We start from the raw sequence: 24586 nt of genomic DNA, 5'->3' as shown, positions 1-24586 counted from the left end.
ATGCTATTATCCTGAAGGTTAAAATGTGAAAGAAACAGGATTCTCAGATTTAAGGAAATGGACACTTATGATGTGCACCCATCATTTTCAGGGGGCCCCAACCTCCAGGATCTAATGGCTGATGACCTGAGGTGAAGCTGATGTAATAATAATAAAGTGCACAATAAATGTAATTTGCTTGAATCATCCCCAAACCATCTCACGCCCCACCACCCACAGTCTGTGGGAAAACTGTCCTGCAGGAAATCAGTCCCTGGTGCCAAAAAAGTTGGGGACCACTGTGACTGTGCATGTCCCCTCCTAAGGGCCGGGCATGCCGTACCTCTCTGAACTCCTCTCCTCTCAGCAGGACGACTAGAATGAAAGACGCACAACAAACACAGAGGCCTGAGACACGTGGACAGAGCCCCCACAGGAAGGCCACTGTTAGTTTTGTGTCACTTCACTCAAGGCCTTTGTAGGGCTGCTTGTGCATATGCAATAGCTGTTCATGCCTGAGTCTCTCTCTGCTTTCTCCAGCCAAAGTGGGACAGAAGTGGCCGGCACCAAGCCTCTCATATCCACATGGGGCAGGGTGCGGGGTCGGGGGTGGTTTCCTTACTTAAGATGCTTCTCCATAGGCAAGAGAGAGCAAGGTGGATGACCACGTCCTCAGGCATTGATATCCGTGCCCCAGCCTCTCTGACCAGCATCCGTGAGCGACAGCAGAGCAAGCCCAGTGCGAAGCCCCCAGAAGGACAGAGTTAGTACACGCAGCTCACTGAACCCAGGAGCTGGGAACCAGGTTCAGGCAAAGAGATGTATTATCAACACTCAGAAGATAAGGGTGGGAGAGGAGTGGAGTGTGATCAGAATTCCGGTCAGTCAGCCCTGATGTTCACTGGAAGGACGGATGCTGAGGCTGAAACTCTAATACTTTGGCCACCTGATGCGAAGAGCCAACTCATTAGAAAAGACCCCAATGCTGGGAAAGATTGCGGGCAGGAGGAGAAGGGGATGACAGAGGATGAGATGGTTGGATGGCATCACCGACTCAGTGGACATGAGTTTGAGCAAACTCTGGGACATGGTGAAGGACAGGGGAGCCTGGCGTGCTGCAGTCAGCCCATGGGGTCACAAAGAGTTGGACACGACTGAGCAACTGAACAACAACAACCAGCAACAGGGACACCCTGCCTATGACTCCTAGTCCCCAGTTCAACTGGCCGGGGAGGTCTGTGACAAGTCAGTTTGTGGACTAGTCCCCTCTTTTAGCCTCATGCTTATACCCACCCCCTTATCTGGTGTGCTTGTCTTGCCTTCTTTGTACGGCTCTCACCACATCCCTTTCTGCCTCTACCCTGATCTGAGGGTGCACAGAGAGATGTCAGCTGTCAATCTTACTCAGCTGAGCTTCCTCATTTAAAGCTGACCAGACTGCATCCCCACGAAGGCCCCTTCCAAAACTAATAGGCTACAATTTCAGCCACTGTTTCCATTTTCAACAGCTCCTCATGTGTATTCTGTCTCAAAGCTGCCCCCAAAAGAAAATACCTCTATACTGATGGTTATCTGGCTTCCTCTGTCCCTCTAGTTCTAGCTCTCCTATGCTGTGGCTGGAAAACTTTCCAGTCTTTAAGAATAGCAGGAATCTTAAAAAAAAAAAAAAATATATATATATATATATATATATATATATATATATATATATAAAATCAGCGACACTTCTTACCCTGGATTACCAAAGAAAACCAAGAGGTTGTGCTTTAGCACAAAAAATAACGTGTGTGTTCAGGCAGTTGGAAGGAAGTGATTTTTTTCTCCTTTGCCCTGTAGGTGTTCCCTTGCTTTCTTGTGGGAACTGTGAATCAGTGGCTTTGATGAGATCTATATCCTGCAACCTCTGAACTAAGTCGGGCCAGGAGTACTGGATATTAGAAGGAGGCGTGGCTTCAAGGATTAGTGTGTAGGCTGGCTCCTTTTTCTGTATTTCTTAGATGTTAGGTGTTTGTCACCCAGCAAGCACCACCTAAAGCGCCGAGCGGTCAGACGATGGCACTGCGCAGGAAGGCTCCCAGCCAGGCGCTTGCCCAGCGGAGGCACAGGACTACACGACACAGACCTCATCCAGTGAAGTGAGGTTCACCGGAAACGTGCCCTTTCCCTGTATAACTGGGCATTACATACGTGTGTGTGTGTGTGTGTGTGTGTGTGTGCGTGCATGCCAACTCTCTTCAGTCGTGTCTGACTCTTTGCGACCCTATGGCCTGTAGCCTGCCAGGCTCCTCCATCCATGGGATTCTCCAGGAAAGAATACTGGAGTGGGTTGCCATGCCCTCCTCCTGGGGATCTTCCTGACCCAGGGATTAAACCTGTGTCTCTTACATCTCCTGCATTGGCAGGCGGGTTCTTTATCACCACCTCCACCTGGGAAGCCCTTTACATACACACATTGTGATCACCTAGTTTGGTAACAGGCACCCCACCTTCTGTCCTGAGGCATTCTTAATCCACGCTTCAGACTTGGATCCATGACTGATGAGAAGACCGTAATTCTCTCTGATGGCTCCCAGGCACCACGGGACTGAATAAATAACATCTCAGCTATTAATATTCTTAGGGCTTCTCAGAAAGAGATGTCCATGTGTGACCCTTCTCAATGAAAGTGTGATTTCTCCACCGCAAGACAGGCAGCAGCCGTCTTCTATGGAATCACCGGGAGACCCCGAAAGCCCACTCTGGATCTGTCATGCTCTTGACTCTTCCTTGGGGCACCTCCTCAGAAACATGGCTGTGACCTTGCAGAGGCTAGACTCTTACTGTGTGTGGCAGCTGCCACTCTCTGCATGTAGAAGAGCCAGAAAGAAGAGGGAACAAACATGCCTTGACACCTAAAATAGTCTCAAAACTCCCAGGCAAGCCACTGGTTTAGAAAAATGTGCCTAAAAAAATCATGAAACACTTTGGCCAACAGCCCATATTCTCAGGACTTGGATCCAAGGGCGCACGAGACAGAGTCAAATATATCCTGGGGTTTTAGGCCAGTGTTAGGTCACTCTGTTTCCACATTCTGGCTTACAATTAAGGGTATAAAAAGGGTAAGAATGGAAAATACTTTCCTGCGACGTCTGCCTACATCACAGTTACATCATTGGTAGTTTTTTAAAAATGACTTTGGGTACTAATAGGGCCAGAGAGCTACAAACCCCATTTCCTAAGTTTTCCTTCCAGTTTTCAGTTCTGCATATCAAGCTGGTAGCTAGCTATACAGCAGAACAGCTCCGCATCTCTTTAGTGCCTGTGCTTCAGAGAAAAATGTTTCCTCGGACAAAACTATCATGTGGTGCACGGGGTGGGATCTCAGAACAACCGACGGGAAGGTGAACTCATTTGGTGCCATCCTATTTAGAAAGCAGAGAAGAGGAACCAGGATTTCAACGGTCTGGAAAAAGAGCTTAACTCCTATGCAGAAACGCAGGCCAAAAGTTCAACCCCAGCACTGTGAGGTTTTCTTATTATAGAGTCCTCTCTTCTGGCTGGGTTTTAATAGGTACTTTCATTGTTCTCTACAGCCAAAATGAGAGCTGGGCTGCAGGAGGAAGTGGTCAGTCCAGTTTTGAAACGTATAAATGAGCCCGTGCGGCTCCCTTGGCGCCCGGCTCTGCCTTCTGACGGCGGATGTAAAGGACTGAATGACACAGACCTTGACAGCAGGGAGGCCAGAGCAAATGTGGGGACAAAGGGCAGGGTCCCAGCTAAGAGCCCCCCCGCCCAGCTCCAAACTTTAGCTTCGGCATCTGACTGTTCTCCACCTTGTAAAGGAAAGTAAATGGAATTTTCTTTTGTTCGAAACACTTCAGTGTTTTTTGGATCTTTTTTTAAAATGAGGGTAAGAGGAAATGACTGGCTGGCTGGAAATGACTGTATAGATTAATCCATTCATTCACTCATATTTCCTGAGCACCTACTACAGGCAAGGCAGAGGGAACAAAGTAGATGGAGAAACCTCGTCCGCACCATGGCCTGCTTCAATCCCTACATGTTCAAGGTGAGAAACTGAAGCCATCGGTGGAGGCCAGCATCACACAGGAAGTGGTAGTCTTGCAGATTTTGGCCAAAACCCCTCCCCACCCCTCCAGAAGATGTTAAGGGTCGGGGTGGAGGGTATGTTTTAGACTCACAGAGAGTAATTTTTTCCTCCAAAGGAGAACTATACAAGCTCTTGTTTGGTTCCACAATCAAAATAGACTAAGCTCTATTTTGTTGTTGTTGTTTTGTTAAAGGAAGGCATATGGCATTCCTTCAAGAGGAATGCTTACTTTTTCAAGAAGGCAAAAGTGGTCTGAAAATGGAAACACATTATTAGCATTTTACGGTTATATGGAAAATGCAGCATTTGTGAGATGTTTCTCTGGACTGCTTAAGCATCCCAAGAAACAGTGATCAAGATGGGTAGGCCATTGACACGCAAAATGGGGAAGCACTGTCTGTTTGCAAAACAGGCTCATGGAAAATATTTCATGTCTACAGCCCGTGTGTGTTTCCAGAATCATGATTTTTCCCATTATAACACAATCACTAAGGGTTTGCTTCCAAATTAACAGTAAAATTCAATGTTCAAGGCACTTTTGCATGCTGCTAATGGAAGCATAAATTGACATTTTTAGAGGTTAATTTGGTAACATCTATTTTAAAATGCATATATGTTTTAATATATCAATTCCACCTCTAAGAAGTTATCTTACAGATATGCTCAGCAAATTATCTCAGTGTGTGTCCCAGGATGCTACTGTAGACTTCTAATGAAAGGAACCTACATATGCATTGACAAGAGGAGGGTTTAACTCATTCAGACAGTGAAAAAATACACACCATGTAAAGAAAATGACGTTGACCTAGAGGTTCTGATTTGAAGGACTTCAAGATACTGTAAGTACAAAAGTGTGTAGAACTGAAGCTTATGATATTTGGAATATGGATACAAATTTGTGGGATGATATAGAAAAAATGTTCCAAGTGGAGGTGGGAGCTGGGGTGGGAGTGTCTGAAGACTGGCTTTTCATTTTATATCTTTCTCCACTGTTTAGATTTGTATCATAGACATGTATGGACTTTACTGAAATAACATACGTTTTTAAATTTAGTTTAAAGGGAATAGCTCAATCTAAGATGAAGCTTTACGTGTGGTGATATTGTGAGGATTCAGGCCACACTTAAAAATGAGTTATCTTTTCTTTAGGATAATTTCTCCAACCTTTAGTAATAGATCTTTCAGAATAGAACCCATTACTCAGTCTATCTCCATGGAGGGCTGGGAGGAGAGAGAAAGTGTTAGAGCAAAACACGGATGGAATATATTAGACTGAACCCATCCAGTTAGGATCAAGTGTTCTAACAAGCCTGCTTAATAGAAAACACACTATTTTTGGTTTAGAAGTTTTACATGTCTTTTTCAGGACCACCATTTTTTTTTTTTTTTTTTGGTTGCTTCATGTAGCTTGTAGGATCTCAGTTCCCTGAAACAGGGATTAAACCCAGGCCACGGCAAAGCCCAGAATGCTAACTACTACACTGCCAGGGAACTCCCAGGACCACCTTTTTGAAAATACTGTTTCTTCTTACAGAGGCTTGGGTAATAGCCTGAGTGGGTGAGCAAGGGCTCAGTGAGGGTGAGGCTGATGTATGCTCTTTGCGGACTTACTGTCTCCCCTTGACAGGTGCGTCCCACCCCCTTGTTGCCTGACTTTTCCCTGTAGCACTTATTGCCGTCTGACACACTGGCCACTTGAGTTCTTTATCTTCCTCGCTATCCATGTCTCCACACTAGACTGTGAGCTCTATGGAAGAAGGGATGCGGCACCTTCTCTCCCTGCTGTGTCTTCAACATCTAAAATTGTACTCAATCCATAGTTTGCGTGGGACTTCCCGGGTGGCTCAGTTTTAACTGATTCTTTAGAATCTGCCTGCCAATGCATGAGACGCAGGAGACCCAGGTTAGATCCCTGGGTCAGGAAGATCCCCTGGGGAAGGAAATAGCAACCCCCTCCAGTATTCTTGCCTGGGAAATCCCATGGACAGAGGAGCTGGGCAGGCTACAGTCCATTGGGCCACAGAGTTCGAAACAACTGAGCAACTAAGCATATATAGACTGCGTTAATGTCTATATTTTAAAAATCCTCTTGGCATTATTATTGAGAAATGCAAGCTCACTACTGTCAAGATAGTTAATGAACTTTCTGTGCCTCTGGTTTGCCAGTGACAAAAATCAGAACAGAAACACTGCCTGGGTATATTTCTTCATGGGAGTTTATAGTCACTACTATCTGGTTATTTAGACCCCTCATCTATCCCTTGTGACCACATTTTCAGTTCAATCGGAGATGGGAGCCTGGCATCCATGATGTTTGTTTAACTGTGGAACTCTTAATTGAAATGTTATCCTACATCAAAAGGGAAAATAATCTTAATGCAATTATGAGGTTTGCAATATTTAAAAGCAACCATTTAAAAGCACATGAGTCTCCTGATGACCATTGCTCCCAACCCCATCCATCCATTCACTCCACATGACCTTCCCCTTGGCAGCGTTCATAGATCTGCCCTTACACATGCAGTTTGTCCCTCCCTACCCAAGCATAAACCTGACAACTGCTTAGATGGATTTTTCCTTTCACCGAGTTGACCCACTATTCAATGGAACTGCCCACATGGACAAATGGGATAACAGATGTGCTCAGAGGAGTAAGAAATGCAACACAAGCACAAAGAGCTGAATTAACATTGATATAAAAATATTTTGTCAAGTTTAGACAAACTCGTTTTTTAAAAAATGCAACAAAATTACAGCTTGCAATTATGTTTATTTTTCTTATAAAATTAAAAACTTTCGCAGGGGGTGGGGCACAAAACCTGGATAGAAGAAAACTAACTTTCACCATGAACCCAGATGAGTTTCCAAGAAGTTTCTAAAAACTACTACTATGTACATGCCCTGGAATGACTTTGTCCTCAACTCACTCGGGCTTGCTCATACCACAGACTCAGAGTCCACAAAATGCGTCATTTTCATGAGTTGAATTCTTACTGACAAAATCAATAATCGAATGGTCTCTTTTGATTTGGAATATAATATTAAAGAGGTTGATGCTACATTCTTGAATTAATTCTACCTCTCCTGTCTTGGTTCCCTGTCTCAGCTTCAGCACTGGATGTCAAATAGTAACAAAAGGCAGGATGGGTAAGTATTTCTGCTCCAAGGTAAAAGTGAGTAAGGATCCATGGGACGAAAAGCTCACTGTTCAACAACAGATTGAAGCCAGCTGCCTTGGCTAATGATGAGTGGCTAAATGAAGGGTTTCTTACATTTCATGACTGGCGGTTCTGGATAGTCTCCAGATTAATGTTTAAGAGACATTAAAAAGGAGAAAAGAGAGAGAGAATTCCTGTGGTCTCTTGCCAGTTTCAAAGCAGGGTTCTGGGTACAGAGCCATACGTAGGAGCAGCAGATAGAAACTGGTTTGCTCTGACGAGCCAGAGTCTGGTTGAGAAGGTATTGGGTTGGCCAAAAAGTTCGTTTGGGTTTTCCATAATGTGTTACAGAAAAACTTGAACAAACTTTTTGGCCAATGCAATATATACCTTTTTGTTATTCCAGGAATCTAGATTTTGAGGGGCATTTCCACTGACTAGCTCACAGTAAAAGGATAACCATGAAAATGCATCCTTTTTAAAAAATCGAAGCATAGCTGGTTTTACAGTGTCACCTCAGTGTCAGACGGACAAGTGTTCATTTTAATTCTAAAAGTCAGAGTTAGGTGTCACCAACATACTCATAAACCCCCAAGTGGCTCCCTACTTCCAAATTCCACAGACTGGTTTGGAGAGCTTTGCACCAGCCTGCCCCCGGCCTCCCACCACCTCGTAGACTAGTGCCCCTCATTCGCTTCCACTGAAGTGTGTCAGGCTGGTCTCACCCGTTTGCCCTGTGCATCGCTAACCTTGTGCCTTTTTTCCTCCTGAATTGATTCCTTAACCTACAAAATCCCCCCTTCCTCCCACTACCTCCTCAAGTTTAACCACTCTTGACACAAGAGCTGAAGTCTCATCTCCTCAGGAAGCCTTCTCTGAACCCTCCACCAGCCCTCACTGATTATTCTCTCTCCGGACGCTTTCATAAACACTCTTGTTCTGAGCAGCCCAATTTGCTTGCTTACTCCATCCACCCACGGGTCAGGAATTTTAATCTTACCTTCCTGGCTAGACGGTAAGAGCCCAAGAGCAAACGTCATGATTTGCTGGTTCTGAGAAGAAAAGTGCTGGAGCAATTTAGTCCAGTTCTCACCAACATGAGCTGGTGGGTGGCAGATGGAAGACCCTCCCACAAAATTGCTCAAAATCCCAAAAGAGCAGGTCCCTGCAGACCAGCACAGGGTCTAATGGTTCACATGCCCAGCCCAGCCCTCCACAGAATAATGTGCTTTGTAGAAATTTCTGCACAATCAAAGGGGGAAAGGAAAAAGATAGATGCCCAGGACAACCTGTAGAGAAAGAAAATGTTCTTTTGCCACATCCCACCCAAATCAAGGCTAAGATATTTCCTGTTTTTAAGTCAGAGCTATCGGAAGTTTCCCATCAGAACACACCACAGACTGACTTCTATGCTTCTGTCTGAGTGGCACTAATCTTTTAGATAGAAAAATGTTGGTGACAATAAATTCACACTGGAACTTTCTACTCTAAAAATACCTACGGAGAATAAATATTTCCTTAGGACTGAGAGGGCCATGATAGCACATGTTCAAATCTATTGTGCTAGGGCAAGTCAATGAGAAATACAGGAGTCAACACACACAAACACACACACTCACACAAATGTTAAAGGCTGAAGGTTCTAATACTACCCATCAAAACTACCGGGAAGCGAGAGTTCTTTTTTTTGGAATACAGTTATCCCTCATTTTCCCTGGGGGAATTGTTTCCAGGAATCCCCTGGGATACCAAAAATCCATAGATGTTCAAGTGTCTTATACAAAACAGCATCAGAGTACTGTCAGCCTGCTGTATCTGCAGGTTCTGCATCCATCGATTTAACCAAAGATTTAACCTTGGGAACCTGTTCGAATCTGTGAATTCAGAGCCTGCAGATATGGGGGGGGGGGGGTGTGTGGGGGGCAACTGTATACCCAATCAGGACATGTGTACATGTGTGATAAATTGTTTCCGACTCTTTGCGACCCTATGGACTGCAGCCCACCAGCCTCCTCTGTCCATGAGATTCTCCAGGCAAGAACACCGGAGTGGGTTGCTGTGTCCTCCTCCAAGGGATCTTCCCAACCTAGGGATCGAACCCATACCTCTTGCTTCCCTTGCATTGGCAGGTGGGTTCTTTACCACTAGTGCCACCTGGGAAGCCCAATCAGGACATACCCACATATGAAGCCTTAGAGCTTTATGCAGAAGCTCTGGGATTAGTGGTGGTCTAATGAAGCCTCCATGGTTTAATTCAACAAACACTGATACAAACACCTGCTGTGCATCCAAGTAAGTGTGTGCATATGTGTGTGCATGCCTGTGAAAGAAAAGGAGAGACAGAGGGTGGAGGGACAGGGAACTTGGGATTGCCACTGTGAACCAATCCTGAGGATAGAAATCAAGTGCAGACCTATACATATAATGACTCATTGCCCAGGAGTCAGGAGTCTTTCGATATGCTTCCGACCTCCCACCGTATTGCCATGTGGATGTACTATGCGTGATTGGAGAGGGAGCTATGGGGTGAAGCACCTTGCCATAAATTCAACAGGGAGTAAGAATTTCTCTGGTGGTCCAGCGGTTAAGATGCCACCTTCCAGTGTGGGGGTGTGGGTTCCATTTCTGGTTGAGGAATTAAGAGCCCACATGCCATGCAGTGGGCTTCCCTGGTAGCTCAGCTGGTAAAGAATCCACCTGCAATGCAGGAGACCCCAGTTCAATTCCTGGATCAGGAAGACCCCATGGAGAAGGGATAGGCTACCCACTCCAGTATTCATGGGCTTCTCTGGTGGTTCAGACAGTAAAGAATCCACCTGCAATGTGGGAGACATAGGTTTGATCCCTGGGTTGGGAAAATCCCCTGGAGGAGGGCACGGCAACCCACTCTAGTATTCTTGCCTGGAGAATCCCCACGGATAGAGGAGCCTGGTGGGCTATAGTTCATGGGGTTGCAAAGAGTTGGACATGACTGAGTGACTAAGCACAGCATAGCATATGCTGTGCAGTGCAGCCAAACAAATAAATAAATAAAAATAAAGAGAACTCATACCAAAAATAAAAAAAACCCTCCTCGGTAGAGTCTATTTTGTGGGGAAAGTGGGACCGAGACAGTAGGTCCAGCTCAATGCTTCCGAATCTTGGCAATTAACCCAGGCCTGGCCCTCCAGGCTCAGGAGAACCCAAGCCTCTCCATCAAGGTCAAGCGTGTTACCTCCGTCGCTGCAGGTCCTGGAGTCGGAGGCCAGGCTGTCCGTGGAGCCCGTGGTGAAGCTGACGTGGACGCCCCTCAGGCTCTCGGCGGAGCCCTGGCTCACTTTCTCTAAATCAGAGCTGCTCTTATTCATTTTTAAAAGGTGCCTGGAAAATGTAGAAACAAACGATAAAAGTAATTAATTTGGTTTCTGTTAAAAAAAAAAAACAGCCAATGGAGTATGAACCTACTATGCTCTTGAAGCCTGACCAGTGCTGGCAAGTTCTGAAAAAATAATTTGGGGGAAGACAGAACAGGGGCTCTTTTGAAACCTTATACACATGAATGGCAGGTGATTTCTTGAGTGTGATTAAAGATAAGTGAGTCTACTAAATTTGGAAAAGCCCCCAAACCATGATTTGGGAGGAACTGCCTTCATACTCTGGCCCTCTCTGCCAAAACATGTATGTCAGCTATTATACCACGTGTCATCTCTACAAAGAAAAATTGAACATTATCATACAAGCCAACGTACAGAGATATACAGAGATTGGGGAGGTTTTGCAAGATCACAGGACAAATGAACTGTGGACCAAAAACAAAAGATTTCTCCTGTGCCTGGTACTCTCTTGATATAGCTTCAAAGGATCTAGCTTGTTCCATGGAGTTAAAGGAAACATTATTTCAATTTTAACTAGATTTGTAGTGCAATGCTTAGATAGAACCATATTAAACCTTATACCAAAACTATGGAATGAATCTGCCCTTAGGCTTTCTATGAAATCTTTGATTGTGTCTCTAAGATAGAATGACTGTCGCATTGGGGACAGGAATATCAAGTTCAAGAAAAGAACCTCACCTTGGAGAAAATGGTTCCCTTATTAAGTAGAAGGTTTAGCTGATTGATTTCCCTCTTTCCGAGGACCACATGAATATTCACTCTGACCTGACATTTCCCCACACAGTGGGACAGACCACAATCAATCCAGCCCTTTCCCTGTTGGTGGTAACCTAGATTTGTCTGGACTGATATCTCCTGATGACACTCTCTCCCACCACGGTGGATCTATATCTCAATATCTGCTGTAGAAAATACACAAAACAGTATTGATTTGGTATCAGAACTGCCTTACTTAATGCATATGACCTTACAGCCAAGAATGTATTGACTGTTCTTTGTGTTCAGCGTTGCCCAGCCCTGTATGGTCCTCACAGGCAGTGGAATCTCTTGTTCATTAACAGAAAAGTTTAGAGAAAGTTTGCTTCCATGAAACATGTTCTCCAAAAATATGCTTCTCTCCCCACCTCCTACTCCTAGGACTGCATTTTTAAAAGTTTTAAATCTATTAAAACTAAATATGACAGTGATGGCAATGTTACAAGTAATAATATTCTTTACATTCCAAAGTCGCTCTAGGGGCCTTGCTGCTGCTAAGTCGCTTCAGTCGTGTCTGACTCTGTGCGACCCCATAGACAGCAGCCCACCAGGCTCCACCGTCCCTGGGATTCTCCAGGCAAGAATACTGGAGTGGGTTGCCATTTCCTTCCCCAATGCGTGAAAGTGAAAAGTGAAAGTGAAGCTGCTCAGTCGTGTCCGACTTTTAGCGACCCCATGGACTGCAGCCTACCAGGCTCCTCCACCCATGGGATTCTCCAGGCAACAGTATAGCAGCGGGTTGCCAGTGCCTTCTCCCTAGGGGCCTTGGGGATATCAAATCTTAGAAAGTGCTATGGTAGTAGATTATCTTTATTTTACCCTCTGGCAAAATATCATCAGAAGTTTTCATAAAATATTTTTATCCATCCTCATCAGATCCAACAACAGTGGTTTTGCAGATGAGGCCAAGATATGAAGTTGTGAATAATGACAAGTCCTCAGTCTAGGGAAAAGAAAAGCTAGGTCTCTCTGGCAATTCAACCACTTCAGAGTGGCCCTACAGTCTCTTGGTCTACAGGCTCAGAAAATTGCCATGGGAGAAATTCCAGCACCACAGCTGCTGAGCTGGTGCAGAAAAACACCAGAAGAAATGTATATAAATAGAGAAAACAAAACAAAAAGTAAATGTGGTATGTGTGAGAACATACACATGATTATTTAGTATAAAGTGAAGCATTAAAAGAAAGAAAAATGTTCAGTTGCCAGATGCAAAGGGAACAAAGATATTAAATGACTGGTAGTGAATGAATGGCCAGCTCAATTTTGTGAGTCAAGGCAGTTTAACGGAACAGACCAGGAAAAAAAAAAAAAGGAGGAAAATGAAAAGAGTAAGTATTTGTGAAACTTTTGTTTCAGGTGTGTGTGTGTGTGTGTCTGTGTGTGTGTATTGGATCACAGTATTAAATATAATTCTTAAAATATATTTTAGAAACTTAGTTTTAAAAAGGTCATCGCTCTAGAATAGGGATGGACAAACCTTTCCTTAAAGGCCAGATGGTAAATATTTTAGGCTCATACAGTCTCTCTTGCAAGTATCAGCTCTGCTTTTGTAGCAGGGAAGGAGTCATTGACAATACGTAAACAAATGGGCATGTTTTCTAGTAAAATTTTTTACAACACAGATAGATGGCTGACCTGTGGGTGGTAGATGATGACTCCCGATCTAGAACAGTCTTGATCAATAGAAATATAACACAAGTTATTACATACATATAAAATTTAAAAAAGATTAGTAGCTAAATTAAAGGTAAAATTAATTTTAACAATGTATTTTACTTCACAAAATACATAAAATATTGTCATTTCACTACATAACAAATATAAAATTAATGAGATATTTTATAGTTTTTTTTATTCTAAGTCTTCAAAATCTGGTTTGTATTTTATATTTATAGCACATTGCAATTTAGGCTCCCACATTTTAGCTAGTGGCTACTGCACTGTGTAGGGCAGATTTAGAAAAACTCATACATGGGGAAGACTGTTCACAGTGTTACTAACAGCAGAAACAAAATCATAGGCAGTCCAATGGCCACCAGTAAAGGAATGGGTACACTGTGGTATAGTCTTGTATCAGAGTACCATCTTGCAAACAAAAATAAATACACTTGATTTTAAGGTACTAGGATGAAAATGATTCTTAAAACGCTGACTATTAAAAGTAGCTTGCAAAAGGCTCAAGTGTGACACCATTTATATACAATTTTAAAACACATTATGATTCTATGTAATTTTTACACATGTTGCCACATATAACTGGTAAAATGGAAATGACACTCCAAGACAGTGATGACTCTGGGTAGCAAGGGGAAATTGAAATGGAAATTGTATAGGGAGGGATAGTCCACTGTATCTGTAATATTTCCTTTTAAAAAAACCAAACAGAGAACAAAATGGTAATCATTTGAAAAACCTTGGACACGTGCATGTGTGAAAGTTACTCAGTTGTGTCCGACTCTGCAACCCCATGGACTATACAGTCCATGGAATTCTCCAGGCCAAAATACTGGAGTGGGAAGCCTTTCCCTTCTCCAGGGGATCTTCCCAAGCCAGGGATTGAACTCAGGTCTCCCTCATTGGAGGTGGATTCTTTACCAGCTGAGCTACAAGGGAAGCCCTTGGACACATGAAAGTGAGTTTAATCATTCTTTGAACTTCACTGCATGCTTGAAAAACTTGGAAATGAACATTCTTAGAAAGAAATCACTAGGGTCTGACTAAGCCCAAGGATGGCCACTTCTATTGACCTGCTGCTGAGCCTCTGAAGGGCAAGGAACACAGAGATGACCCAGTGAGATTTCAATCAGTCCTCATGGGATAGACAGGCTCTATGAGGGTTGATTTCACCACAGAAAAGCCTCATGGATGGAAGTTATTTTTCAGTCCTAACAACTCATCTGAGACTGTGAGGGTTAATTTTTCTACATCTACTCAATATGAGAAGTCACAGTTTTAAAGCCCCACCAAGTGAACGCAGACAAAACCAGACTATTCTAGTGGCTGCAGGATAAATTCTGTGTGTGTGTGTGTGTGTGTGTGTGTGTGTGTGTGTGTGTGTTTAGGGAAGTGGGAAGCCTCCAAATGTAGACTTTGGTAAATCTTAGTAGCCAAGCCACAAGTGGAATTTTCAAGGCTTCTGGGGATTTTACTACTGTTTCTCTACCAAAAAACCCTCAAGAAGTCCAGATTCCCAACCAGTAACTAAAACCCCATAGGTAGCTGGGATGCTTAGATGTAAATAAGGAGGAAAGGGGTAACCTTTTAAAAAATATTTCATATCATCCACCTTGGAAACCTGTATGATCTGTTGTCTTAGAGAATGGCCACTTCAATTATCGAAGAAACACAACCACACCAGACTTGAAAATGCAAAGGGGGAAGCTGGCCATCAAAGCGGGGACAGACAATCACATCATTTTTTGTGTCTCCAGTCTGTGTGTGCAATAGATTTCTCAAGAATCCTTGCAAAAGGCTTAAGATTCCAAAGGTAACTTTTCTGGGCCCTAGTAGATTGTTTCATCAGATGCAAGGCCGGATGAGAATCCAAAGGCACTCAGCAATACACAGCCATACTATACTTTTTCTCTTTTAAAGGCTCTTTTCCTTCATTAATGATAGTTTGACTTGCCTTTCAAAAAACTGGTGCAAACCATCTACGCGATGAACTCTGATGTCACGTGATTTAAGGAAGTGGCTTCATGAGGCCAAAGCCACATGCTCTAGTCCTTCCTCTCTGGGTGGCGACTAACACTCTTATCAGCCGCAGTGAGAGCACTGCCTGCACAGATGTCGTTGCTCTGCACTGTGAAAAATGACTTGTTCTTGCTCAGACTTCCTTCCCTACCTCCCCCTGAGATTAGACACAGTCACAGGAGAGCAGTGTGAGATACGCAGCCAGTGGCACAGTGTCCTTAGAGATCTGAGCCCTGCAGCTGCTGCTCAGTGTTTGCAGAATGGCTTTTCCCCTCATTGTCCTTAGAGAAAGAAGCCTTGCCAGAGTTTTCTCCCTACCGTACTGGTAGAAAGCTGCGAAAAAATAATAATAATCCAGCCGGAAGAGCCATCTGCCAGACTTCCTCATTCATAGGAAAAAAAAAAATACTAAGTCTAAAAATACCCCCGAGTTTTCAGAATGCCCAATATTCTGAACAGATACCAGACCCCAGTGGGGGCAGAGACTGTCTCTCAGACACGGCGGCTAGAATCCTCATACGCAGCACAACTGAAAGTGTGACCGAAGCAAACGTTCATTCTCACAGCTCTGAGTCTGGGCTAGTTCACATCTATCTGGTTGAGAATTTTTGCCTCTGGGGCGGAAGGTAAGGAAAGTCGCACAGCACCAGCGTGCAGTCTGACACTAGTTCTCCAGACCCCTATACATAGTTATACCACCCAGTCTTCGGATGAATCAAGTTCACTGCTATGTCTAATGTTTTGGGGAAGCCCTTTCAGGTAGCTCAGAAAGCACAAACATGTTTGAAAACTCAATAACTTAAGTTACCAAGAAGGGAAAACAAACTGGCTTAGATGCAACTAAATCAAGTCATGCCTTAATCAAAGAATGAGAGCCTCTTACCATCCCAGACTCCAGCCCTCGGTGCTGTGATCACCCGCATGGCCTCCCAGAGCCCAGGGCTGGGCTGGGCCGGTGCTGGCGGGGTCCTGCGGAGCAGCCCTGAGGATGAAGGGCCAGCTTCAAAGGCGGCCGAGTGTGCCCTGTCAGCCTGCTGTGAATTCACCAGCTCAGAGCTCTCCGTTTCCCCTCAGTTCCTCTCTGACTTTTCTATAAAATGCACTTCCTGCGAAAGCACAGGAAAACAGGGACGGCTCTGCCTCTGCGACCTGCGGCTTTCGATCTCCAATTGTCCTGTTGGGCTGCATCATCAGAAGCCATTCAAATACCCTCTCAAATACACTCAATTTCACCCTATTTCATTCTCTACTATTCGGCCAGATCCTAAAGTCAAAATCATTCAATGACTGGAGCTGAAACACTGGGTTAGCTTGGTGAATACAAGCACCCCGTTTTTATTTATCTTATGCCTGTATGACCAGCAGTGCATTCCCCAACCCTGTCCTTTTTGAATACCATTCTCATATTTTCCAGTAAATAAATACTGACTGCCTGCTCTGTGCCAGGCACTGTGTCAGGATTTGTGGGTGCAACAGCGAGGAGAGGTGATACTATCCTTGCTTCAACAACCTGGTAGATAAATATTGATCAATCTCCTCTAAAAAAGTATGCAGAGGGCTTGAGCCACGGTTGTCAGAAAACATCTGCAGCCTTAGTCATTCTGACTCAAAATCTCTCCAAAATCCTTCTCGCATAATGATGGTCAACCTTCAAGAACCCTACACAAGCTCGTGCAAGTTCTTGACCTCTGCCGCTATACCGAATCAGCTTTGGTCTCGCACGGTAACAGAAACACACCTCCAGATTGTCTTTGATTTCAAATATCCCCCTCACCCCACCCCTGCACCGTGTATACATTAGAACACATGCCTAGCATTCTGTTTGGAAAAAAAATTATCACCATTTTGGTTAATCAATATCCACTACTTCTGCTCATATATACTCTGCTCCGGTGGGGCGAGTCTCTCATTGTCCCCAAAGCACCCTGCATTCCTGTCCCTGCCCCATTTTGGCAGAGAGGGAAACATTCTCTCTCCCCTCCAAACCTTTTCCATACCCAAGACCTAGCAGCAGCAACATCACTTACCTACAAACCCTTCCCAAGCCATCTCAGTCTTCTCTGACTGGTCTATGCCCTCTGGAACTCATACCAAACTGAGTCTGATTCACATCACTGAGCATTTGGTTATAATCCTGGTTAGATGATTCTGTTTCATGTGAAACAGGCTTGTTACCACCACAATTATAAACTGTTTTGAAGAGCTGTGTCCTAGTCAGGACATGCTGGAACACAGAGTCATTATTAAATACTTCTTGATTAAGTTTATCTGCCTCTGTTTCAATAACTGGGAGGCATCTAGGAGGATAAATGTTTCCTTTGAGAAAAGAATCACACTTGCCCGGCTACACTTGCCCAGCAAAACTTGCAAAAGGCAGGAACACTGAGTAAACAACAGCCCTCCAGAAAGCTGGACTCAACAGCTGAGGCTTTTTCATATCTACAAACTACCACAGTTCCCAAATATCCTGAATTTATACAATCTAACAATCTTATAATTTAAAAAATATTTTTTTTTCAAGAGATGGGATGAGAAAGTAAGATCGCTAAGCTGGAAAGGTTTTTATTGTTTTTATCCTTAGTGCTGTTTGATGAAGATGCTATGGGAGTTATTCTGCAAAGTGTCTAAGTGCCAAATGAAGGAACTAATGGACCCAGTCTGCTCTGGCGACAGGCTTCCCCGCTGACTTATCAGTACATATAAAGATAGGAAATCAGTTTCATTTTGGGTCAGATGACCTTTACGGTCCCCACAGTGCAGGCTTTTTAATTTGCATTTGCAGTTAATGCACTGGTGACTGCTGGGGCACCTCAAGTTGAAAAAGGCCTTTGGTTTAACCCCAAAACGAAAGCACTTTGCATTCAGTGGAAACCATTTAAAAACAGGAATAAAGCCATGCTTATTTTTAAAGACAGCAGTGTGCGCATGCATGCCCGCAAACGGGCACCTACATACACATCTTTAGGCTACTAGTTAGCTGGTGTAAAAACAGATAAAAACACTTCGATCGGTCAAATGGAAATTTGCAGCCATTTGTCCTAACTATACACAGATATACTTTGGCACTGAGAGATACAAATGGCTTTAAAAGATGACCTTTCCTGTCTCAGAAAATCAAAGTCTTTTATTTGTGGCCCCTAGTCTGCATGGCTATGTCCTTTCCCAAAGAATTTCTGGTGCAGGAGAGAGGAAGGCAGCAACTCCCTAGTGTGGGAAGGTTTAAGCCCAGGCTGAGGACAGGAGACCAGCTATGGAAAGCAGGTAAGAGGGTGCAGAAGAACTTGGCGGTTGGACCCCAAAACCTGGTCCACTACACTTGCATCTCCAATCTCATCACCTAAGAACAGTGAGTCTCCAACTCCTGGCCTGTTAAAGAAGAAACGCTACATGTTCAAGAGCTTGATCATCTGTTCACACAGGGGCAGATGGGAAGAGGTGAAAGGGCAATGAATGACCAATGGAAAGTAAAGACTGAACTACAATCCACAGATGGGGCCCTCCCACCAGCTGCCCCGCCCACAGGTCAGCATAGTGTGGAAGAAACCTCTGGAGCCTTTGGGAACAATAGCAACGAAAACATTTGAAAAGCTTCCCAGATGAGTTTCACTCTTAAGAGCATGGGCCCGGGGGCATCCCATGCACAAAACGGAGATAATACTACTACTTACCTCATTAGCGGGGTTGGGGGGGGTAGGTGGTGGTTAGGAGGAGTTGATGACTTAATATTTAATAAGTGCTAAAAACAGCACCATGTACAAAGAAAGTACTAGTTATACAGAAAGATGGGAGGATGGATGGATGGATAGATGGGGATAGACAGACAAAAGACTTCAGCAGCCTCTAGCAAATCCAGTATCTTGCTACCTGGATAGAAGATACCTAGATATTTTTTAATAGATAGGCTAGAGATATCACTTTCATATTTTAAAGAGACCCAAAGATGAAACAAACATCTCCCATCTGACTTCTGCACTAGTGCTTCTCTAGGAAAGCACACAACCATGCCGACTGGTACCACAATGAACTCAAACTTCCTGACAGCTAGCTCTTGTGGCTCCTGGGCCATCCTTACATGGGACCTCCCATTCTCCAAAGCAGCTATTCCAAACTTTCATCCCATTATTTGGTATTCTTAGCCACTATCTTCACCTCTCTCAAGTAAGCCTGGGTTTGCTCCAACTCCCAGCTACTATAAACAATATTGTACTGATCCTCATTCTATTTTACTCGAAGGCATCACTCAGGAATGGAAAGGGCCCAGTGTATTCTTATATTTTATTTTCCTGGGTAATTCATTTTAGCTTCCTTTACACCTAGACCTCAACAGTTAGTGATTAAATGACTTTCACAAGCAGGAGGAAGGGCAGATCAACACTGAAGGAGGCAAAGGAAAAGGATTGAGGGGCTGGATTTAGGATTTACTATTTACTGTGCAGACAATTCCCTGCGTCAAGCTCTGGAGAAGACACAAATATCAAGGAGGTATTTTGAAAGATCTAAAGGAAAGTCACCAAGTAAATATAATAGATCAGCAAATATTCCTGTCTGGGTTTTCTTCTACTTTCTCCTCATGTTGAATATTTTCATAAAAAAAGATGACCTCACTTACCACCAGTCAAAAAGACTTGGAAAAATTATATGTAAGTAATTATGAAAACAATAGTTTTCAATTTCTAAAATAAAAATTTATATCATAATATTTAATATTAATTTATATATATATTAAATATTTACAATTTCAAACTACTCCTCCAAAAGATTCTGACATATACCTCCTGCCTCGACTCCCTTACCGCAACCACCTGGGGCACAGAAAGTCAGTGCTAAAAGTTAAAGAGGGTGAGGCTAACATTCCTTGTTTAACATGATTTAAGGAATGAAAACATAAATTTAAGGTCTTTAAAGAGAAATAATACGTTATATATTGGATACTAGATTTAATGGTAACTGTTGTTTACTAAAATACAAACTTTCAAAAATTCATGGAATATTCATAATCACTCATTATAATTCACAAAATATTCATAGTCACTCATTAAAAGTCAGATAATATTCATAATCACTCATTAAGAGGAAACAAAACATTTTGGCACAAAATGGAGGTTGTAATCAGAAGACCCTCTTCTGCAAACACTTCGCTTAGGGCTACATGGGCTAGACACACCACAGATCCTCTCCCAGGTGTGGAACTTTCAAATTAGTACAGTGAAGTGTTAAGTTGCTCAGTCATGTCCGACTCTTTGTGACCCCATGGATTGTAGCCTGCCAGGCCCCTCTGTCCATGGGATTTCCTAGGCAAGAATATTAGAGTGGGTTGCCATTTCCTTCTCCAGGGGATCTTCCCAACCCAGGTATCAAACCTGGGTCTCCTATATTATAGGCAGATTCTTTACCATCTGATAGTAAACAGTTATTGATCCCCAATGATTTTGCAATTACTGATGGTAAATTTTGGATTCTTAAGCTGGACAGGCAAACAGCTGGCACCTGTGGCTGTACACTGCTCCCCTCTCCCACAACCTGCAGACAGTATTGATGGGAGTATGGCAAGCTGTCACAGTTTTCCATGTGAAACTCCAGAATGCTACTTCAACTGACTGTAGCTGATGTGGAGGATGCAACCTAATTGCCCTGGTGTTGTAAGAACATGCAGTCACAAAACCCTCCCTTTGATCACACATTCATAAGGATTATTTTAAGTGACCTCCCCACCATGACTGATTTTAAAATTCCAAAGATTCTTCTTCCCTTTCTTCATAATCTTCAAAGTCTTATTACTACTTAATGTGTCAGTTTATCTCAACTATTCTTGTCTTTATCCAGGGTATCTGAATTTTCATTCATTTTGACTGTCTATGGAGCTCCGGGAATCAGGAGACATTGTGAAGGGACATACAGCGGAAACACTGCCAATCATTTGCCTAAAAGACAAGTTTTAAATTGTTTATAGCACATGTATAAATGGGCATGAAATGGCTAAAACCAAACTGCGAGGAAGTCACGGGGATCATCTGGTAGAGAAAGATACTAAAATTAACTGGAGAGTAAAACATCTGAGTAAGAAGGGAAGAGTTTTTTTTTTTTTTAAAGCAGTCTTTAATCTGGAAGTTCCCCTTTTCCCCCAGTGAAGGACACTTGTTTACATAAGTCTTCCTGTTAGAAAAGTACAGAGAATAAATGTCCAGAGTACCAGACAAAAGCTGATGGAAGTGGAGGATTTTACAGAGTTGTATGGGGAAAGAACAAACACTGTTAATGCCCACATTTTTAGGGATCTGCCCAAAAGCCAGTTGAAAGAAACAAGTGATTGTAGCACAGAGGCTGAAGACGCTGCTCTTAAAGGGAAAATTATTAGTTGAGAAATGGTTGCTAATGATTCTTTAAAGTTGGTCTATCTACCCTGGTAAAGGGAAATGCAAGTCTTCTTGTGAGCACATCAATGATAATCAAACAGCAAATTGCCTGCACTACAAATAGAGAAAATGTCTCAGCAATTGGTGAGTTCCACACCTCAAAGGTAGGCTGGCTATTCTAGGAACAAAGTGCTTTTGATCATGTGATGGCAGAGGGGGCTTGATCATGTGGCCCATGCCTGTATCTCCCAACCCACTTCAGAAAGCATGGAAAATCTATTCTCAGAAAAATGAAACCACACCCTAGAATTCCTTGCAATTTATGGGTGGGGAAAAAAGTCCTTAGGTGATTACTGCCTGAAAAGAACATTCTTGTGGCGAGAGAGGGCTGGGCTCCAAACACCTGCTCAGCTTAAAAAAAAAAAAAAGCAAATGTACAATCGTTGGAGAGTAATTAATCCATGAAAGGGTGCATTGTGCTCTCACAGTGTTTGCCCACCTTGAAGCATTAATAGCATTAATAATTATTAACTTCAGTTTCTTTAACTCAAGCCACAGAATTATAATGGGGTGTCCAGTGAAAAATAAGATCAAGATTTGTAGTTCCTTCTGGCCTTTATTCCCCTCTAATTCAATAATCTTTCATTGAATACCTACTGTCTTAAGGCATCCTATGGAAAAGTCGACGAAAGTATATAAAATGTTTCCTGTACTCTCAAGAGTTTACAAGCTCTTAGAAAGATATGACTTATGAATGGAGTTTAATTCAAAATGCTGTGTTAACTGCCAAAAGAGAGGCAAGAACAGAGCATGGGGCAATCTGAAACTTGGGTATCAGAAAGACACTTTGATATAAGTATTTAATGATGCTCTTTGCTCCTTTCTCAGTATTTTTTCATGTGTAAAACATACAGTTAGGTGCTTCTGGTCAAAATGAAATAAATAGGGTATGGCCTCTGCCTACTACTGTCAACTGAATAAAAGTTTCTTGAGCATCTACATATGCCAGGCATTAAACAGGATATTCTGAAATGATGGCTAAGAATGTCTTTTACCTTCAAGGAACACCTTTTTTTTAAAAAAATAGATGGCTATCTACATGCCTGTACTAAGTGTGATTTGTATTAGGTCAAAAGACCTTAAAGGAAGGATTGTTATTTCACTACTCCTGGACACCAAGCTGAGCTTATCTTGGCTTTACTGGGCAGAACAAGAAATTCAGTGAGAATCCAGATGCTGTGATAACCAGTCTCAACCAAAGCAATCAAAGCAGGAGTGCACTCTGGGCGGTCCTTTTGCACATCTGCTAATTCAATTCCTACCAAGTCAACCCTCAGGGGTGTTAAGGGGTGGAACTCCAGTAACTGGCTTTTTTTAGCACCTTGCACAGAAAGTAGGCAATTAGTAGATATCTGATGAATTAAAGAATCTCTAATCCCTAAGCCTTCACCATGGATGCCTTCTCAAAAATGGAGAGAATGCTGTAAATATTTTACATATGCTACTGTTCCACTTAGTGATTATTACAGAATAAGATAGGAATCAATGTTAGCTCTCCCTGCTTCAGCATCACTAGATGTCCCATCAGATTCTATCCACAAACTCATGGGAAGACGCCAACTATACATTTCCTGGCACGGAGCAGGATATAAAACTGTATTGTTGATATATGTGCTTTGTTTGCCAAACTTTGTGTGTGTGTGTGTGGTGGGGCAGGCGGGGCGGTTTCTCCCCTGAAGTATGCCCAGTATTCAGTCTTCACCAAACCAACTCAATCTCCAGCAGACTTATTTCAGTTTTGTCAAAAAGGTAAACACAGAGAAGATTCCTGAAGCGCGTATAATGCTTTCTGATACAAACTGTGATTTTCAAAATGCCACTAAGAAAAGCATGTTATACATGAAGATTGTGGGATTTCCTGGTCAATTGTTGCCATCCCATCACAATCCACTACAGTAAGAGGTGCCTCAAGAATAAAGCATTTGAAAGTTTTTTTGTTTTTGTTTTTTTGATGTGGCCCATTTTTAAAGTCTTTATTGAATTTATTACAGTATTGCTTTTGTTTAATGTTTTGGCTTTTTGGCCACAAGGCATATGGGATCTTAGCGCTCTGACCAGGGATTGAACCTGCACCCCCTGCTTTGGAAGGGGAAATCTCAACCACTGGACTGTACTCTTGCCTGGAAAATCCCATGGATGGAGGAGCCTGGTAGGCTGCAGTCCATGGGGTCGCTAAGAGTTGGACACGACTGAGCATCTTCACTTTCACTTTTCACTTTCATGCATTGGAAAAGGAAATGGCAACCCACTCCAGTGTTCTTGCCTGGAGAATCCCAGGGACGGGGGAACCTGGTGGGCTGCCATCTATGGGGTCGCACAGAGTCAGACACGACTGAAGCGACTTAGCAGCAGCAGCAGCCAGGGAAGCCCCTAGAGATTTAATCAGATTGGATATAGGATCTAAAGACAGTGACCCATCTCACTCATCCAATTCCAATCCTCAAAGTCATGCTAAGAGAGCATGTGATTGAGAGATCGTACAATGAAGTTCTTTTGGTTCCTCTGGGGAGTAATGTGGCCACTTTAGCGTGCAGAAAAGACCTCCATCTCTGACACCATCACCACCTGTCTGTAAGAAGCCATGTGAGAAGGATGAGAATTAAGAATGAACAAAAGCTTAGGACAGACTCAATCTCTGCTCCCCAGAATCCTTGCAGAGAAGGAGGAGAACTTAGTATAAGTATTGGGTTAAAATTATAAGCATTAGTGATAACTTTAAACAAAATCATCCCTCACTTTCTGGGGGAAATGTTTCTTTCTTTTTGATTAGTCTCATCTGGGGCCAAATCATCTGGAAACTAAAACCATATAAACCTGTCTTATTTCTCATTCATCTGTTGTCTTCTAATTCTACCTCTGAGTTCAGGTCTACCAGCCTAATTCCTACTTTGGGGTTTCTTTGTGAAATGCCTGTTTGGCACTGATCAGATGATTTTCCCTTAACTGACCTTGTCACTGAAAAGCCATAAGTCATTTAAAACCAGGTTTGCACCTGTGAGGAAATAAAAGGCAGAAATAAATTTGATTTTTTTCACATCTTAATTACTCCCCCAGACACTGGCTGCTCTCATTGAACTGCCTTGTCTCAAACGTGACATTTAAACTAAGACGTACACACCTCTT

At 43.1% G+C, this 24586-nt stretch overlaps 1 protein-coding gene across 2 annotated transcripts in view; it reads right to left on the bottom strand.

Moving 5' to 3' along the window:
* Positions 1 to 24586, bottom strand: part of LOC102172788 (tyrosine-protein kinase SgK223) — a 46181-nt gene that overhangs the window by 8911 nt on the left and 12684 nt on the right. For both annotated transcript variants that reach the window (XM_018042006.1, XM_018042007.1), the window contains exon 4: positions 10442 to 10587. In XM_018042006.1, coding sequence (XP_017897495.1) covers positions 10442 to 10587 — 146 coding nt within the window. The remainder of the gene's footprint in view (positions 1 to 10441; positions 10588 to 24586) is intronic.

This window comes from Capra hircus, chromosome 27, assembly GCF_001704415.2.
Source record: "Capra hircus breed San Clemente chromosome 27, ASM170441v1, whole genome shotgun sequence".
Taxonomy (NCBI): Eukaryota; Metazoa; Chordata; class Mammalia; order Artiodactyla; family Bovidae; genus Capra; species Capra hircus.
This window is presented reverse-complemented; position numbering and strand designations above follow the sequence as displayed.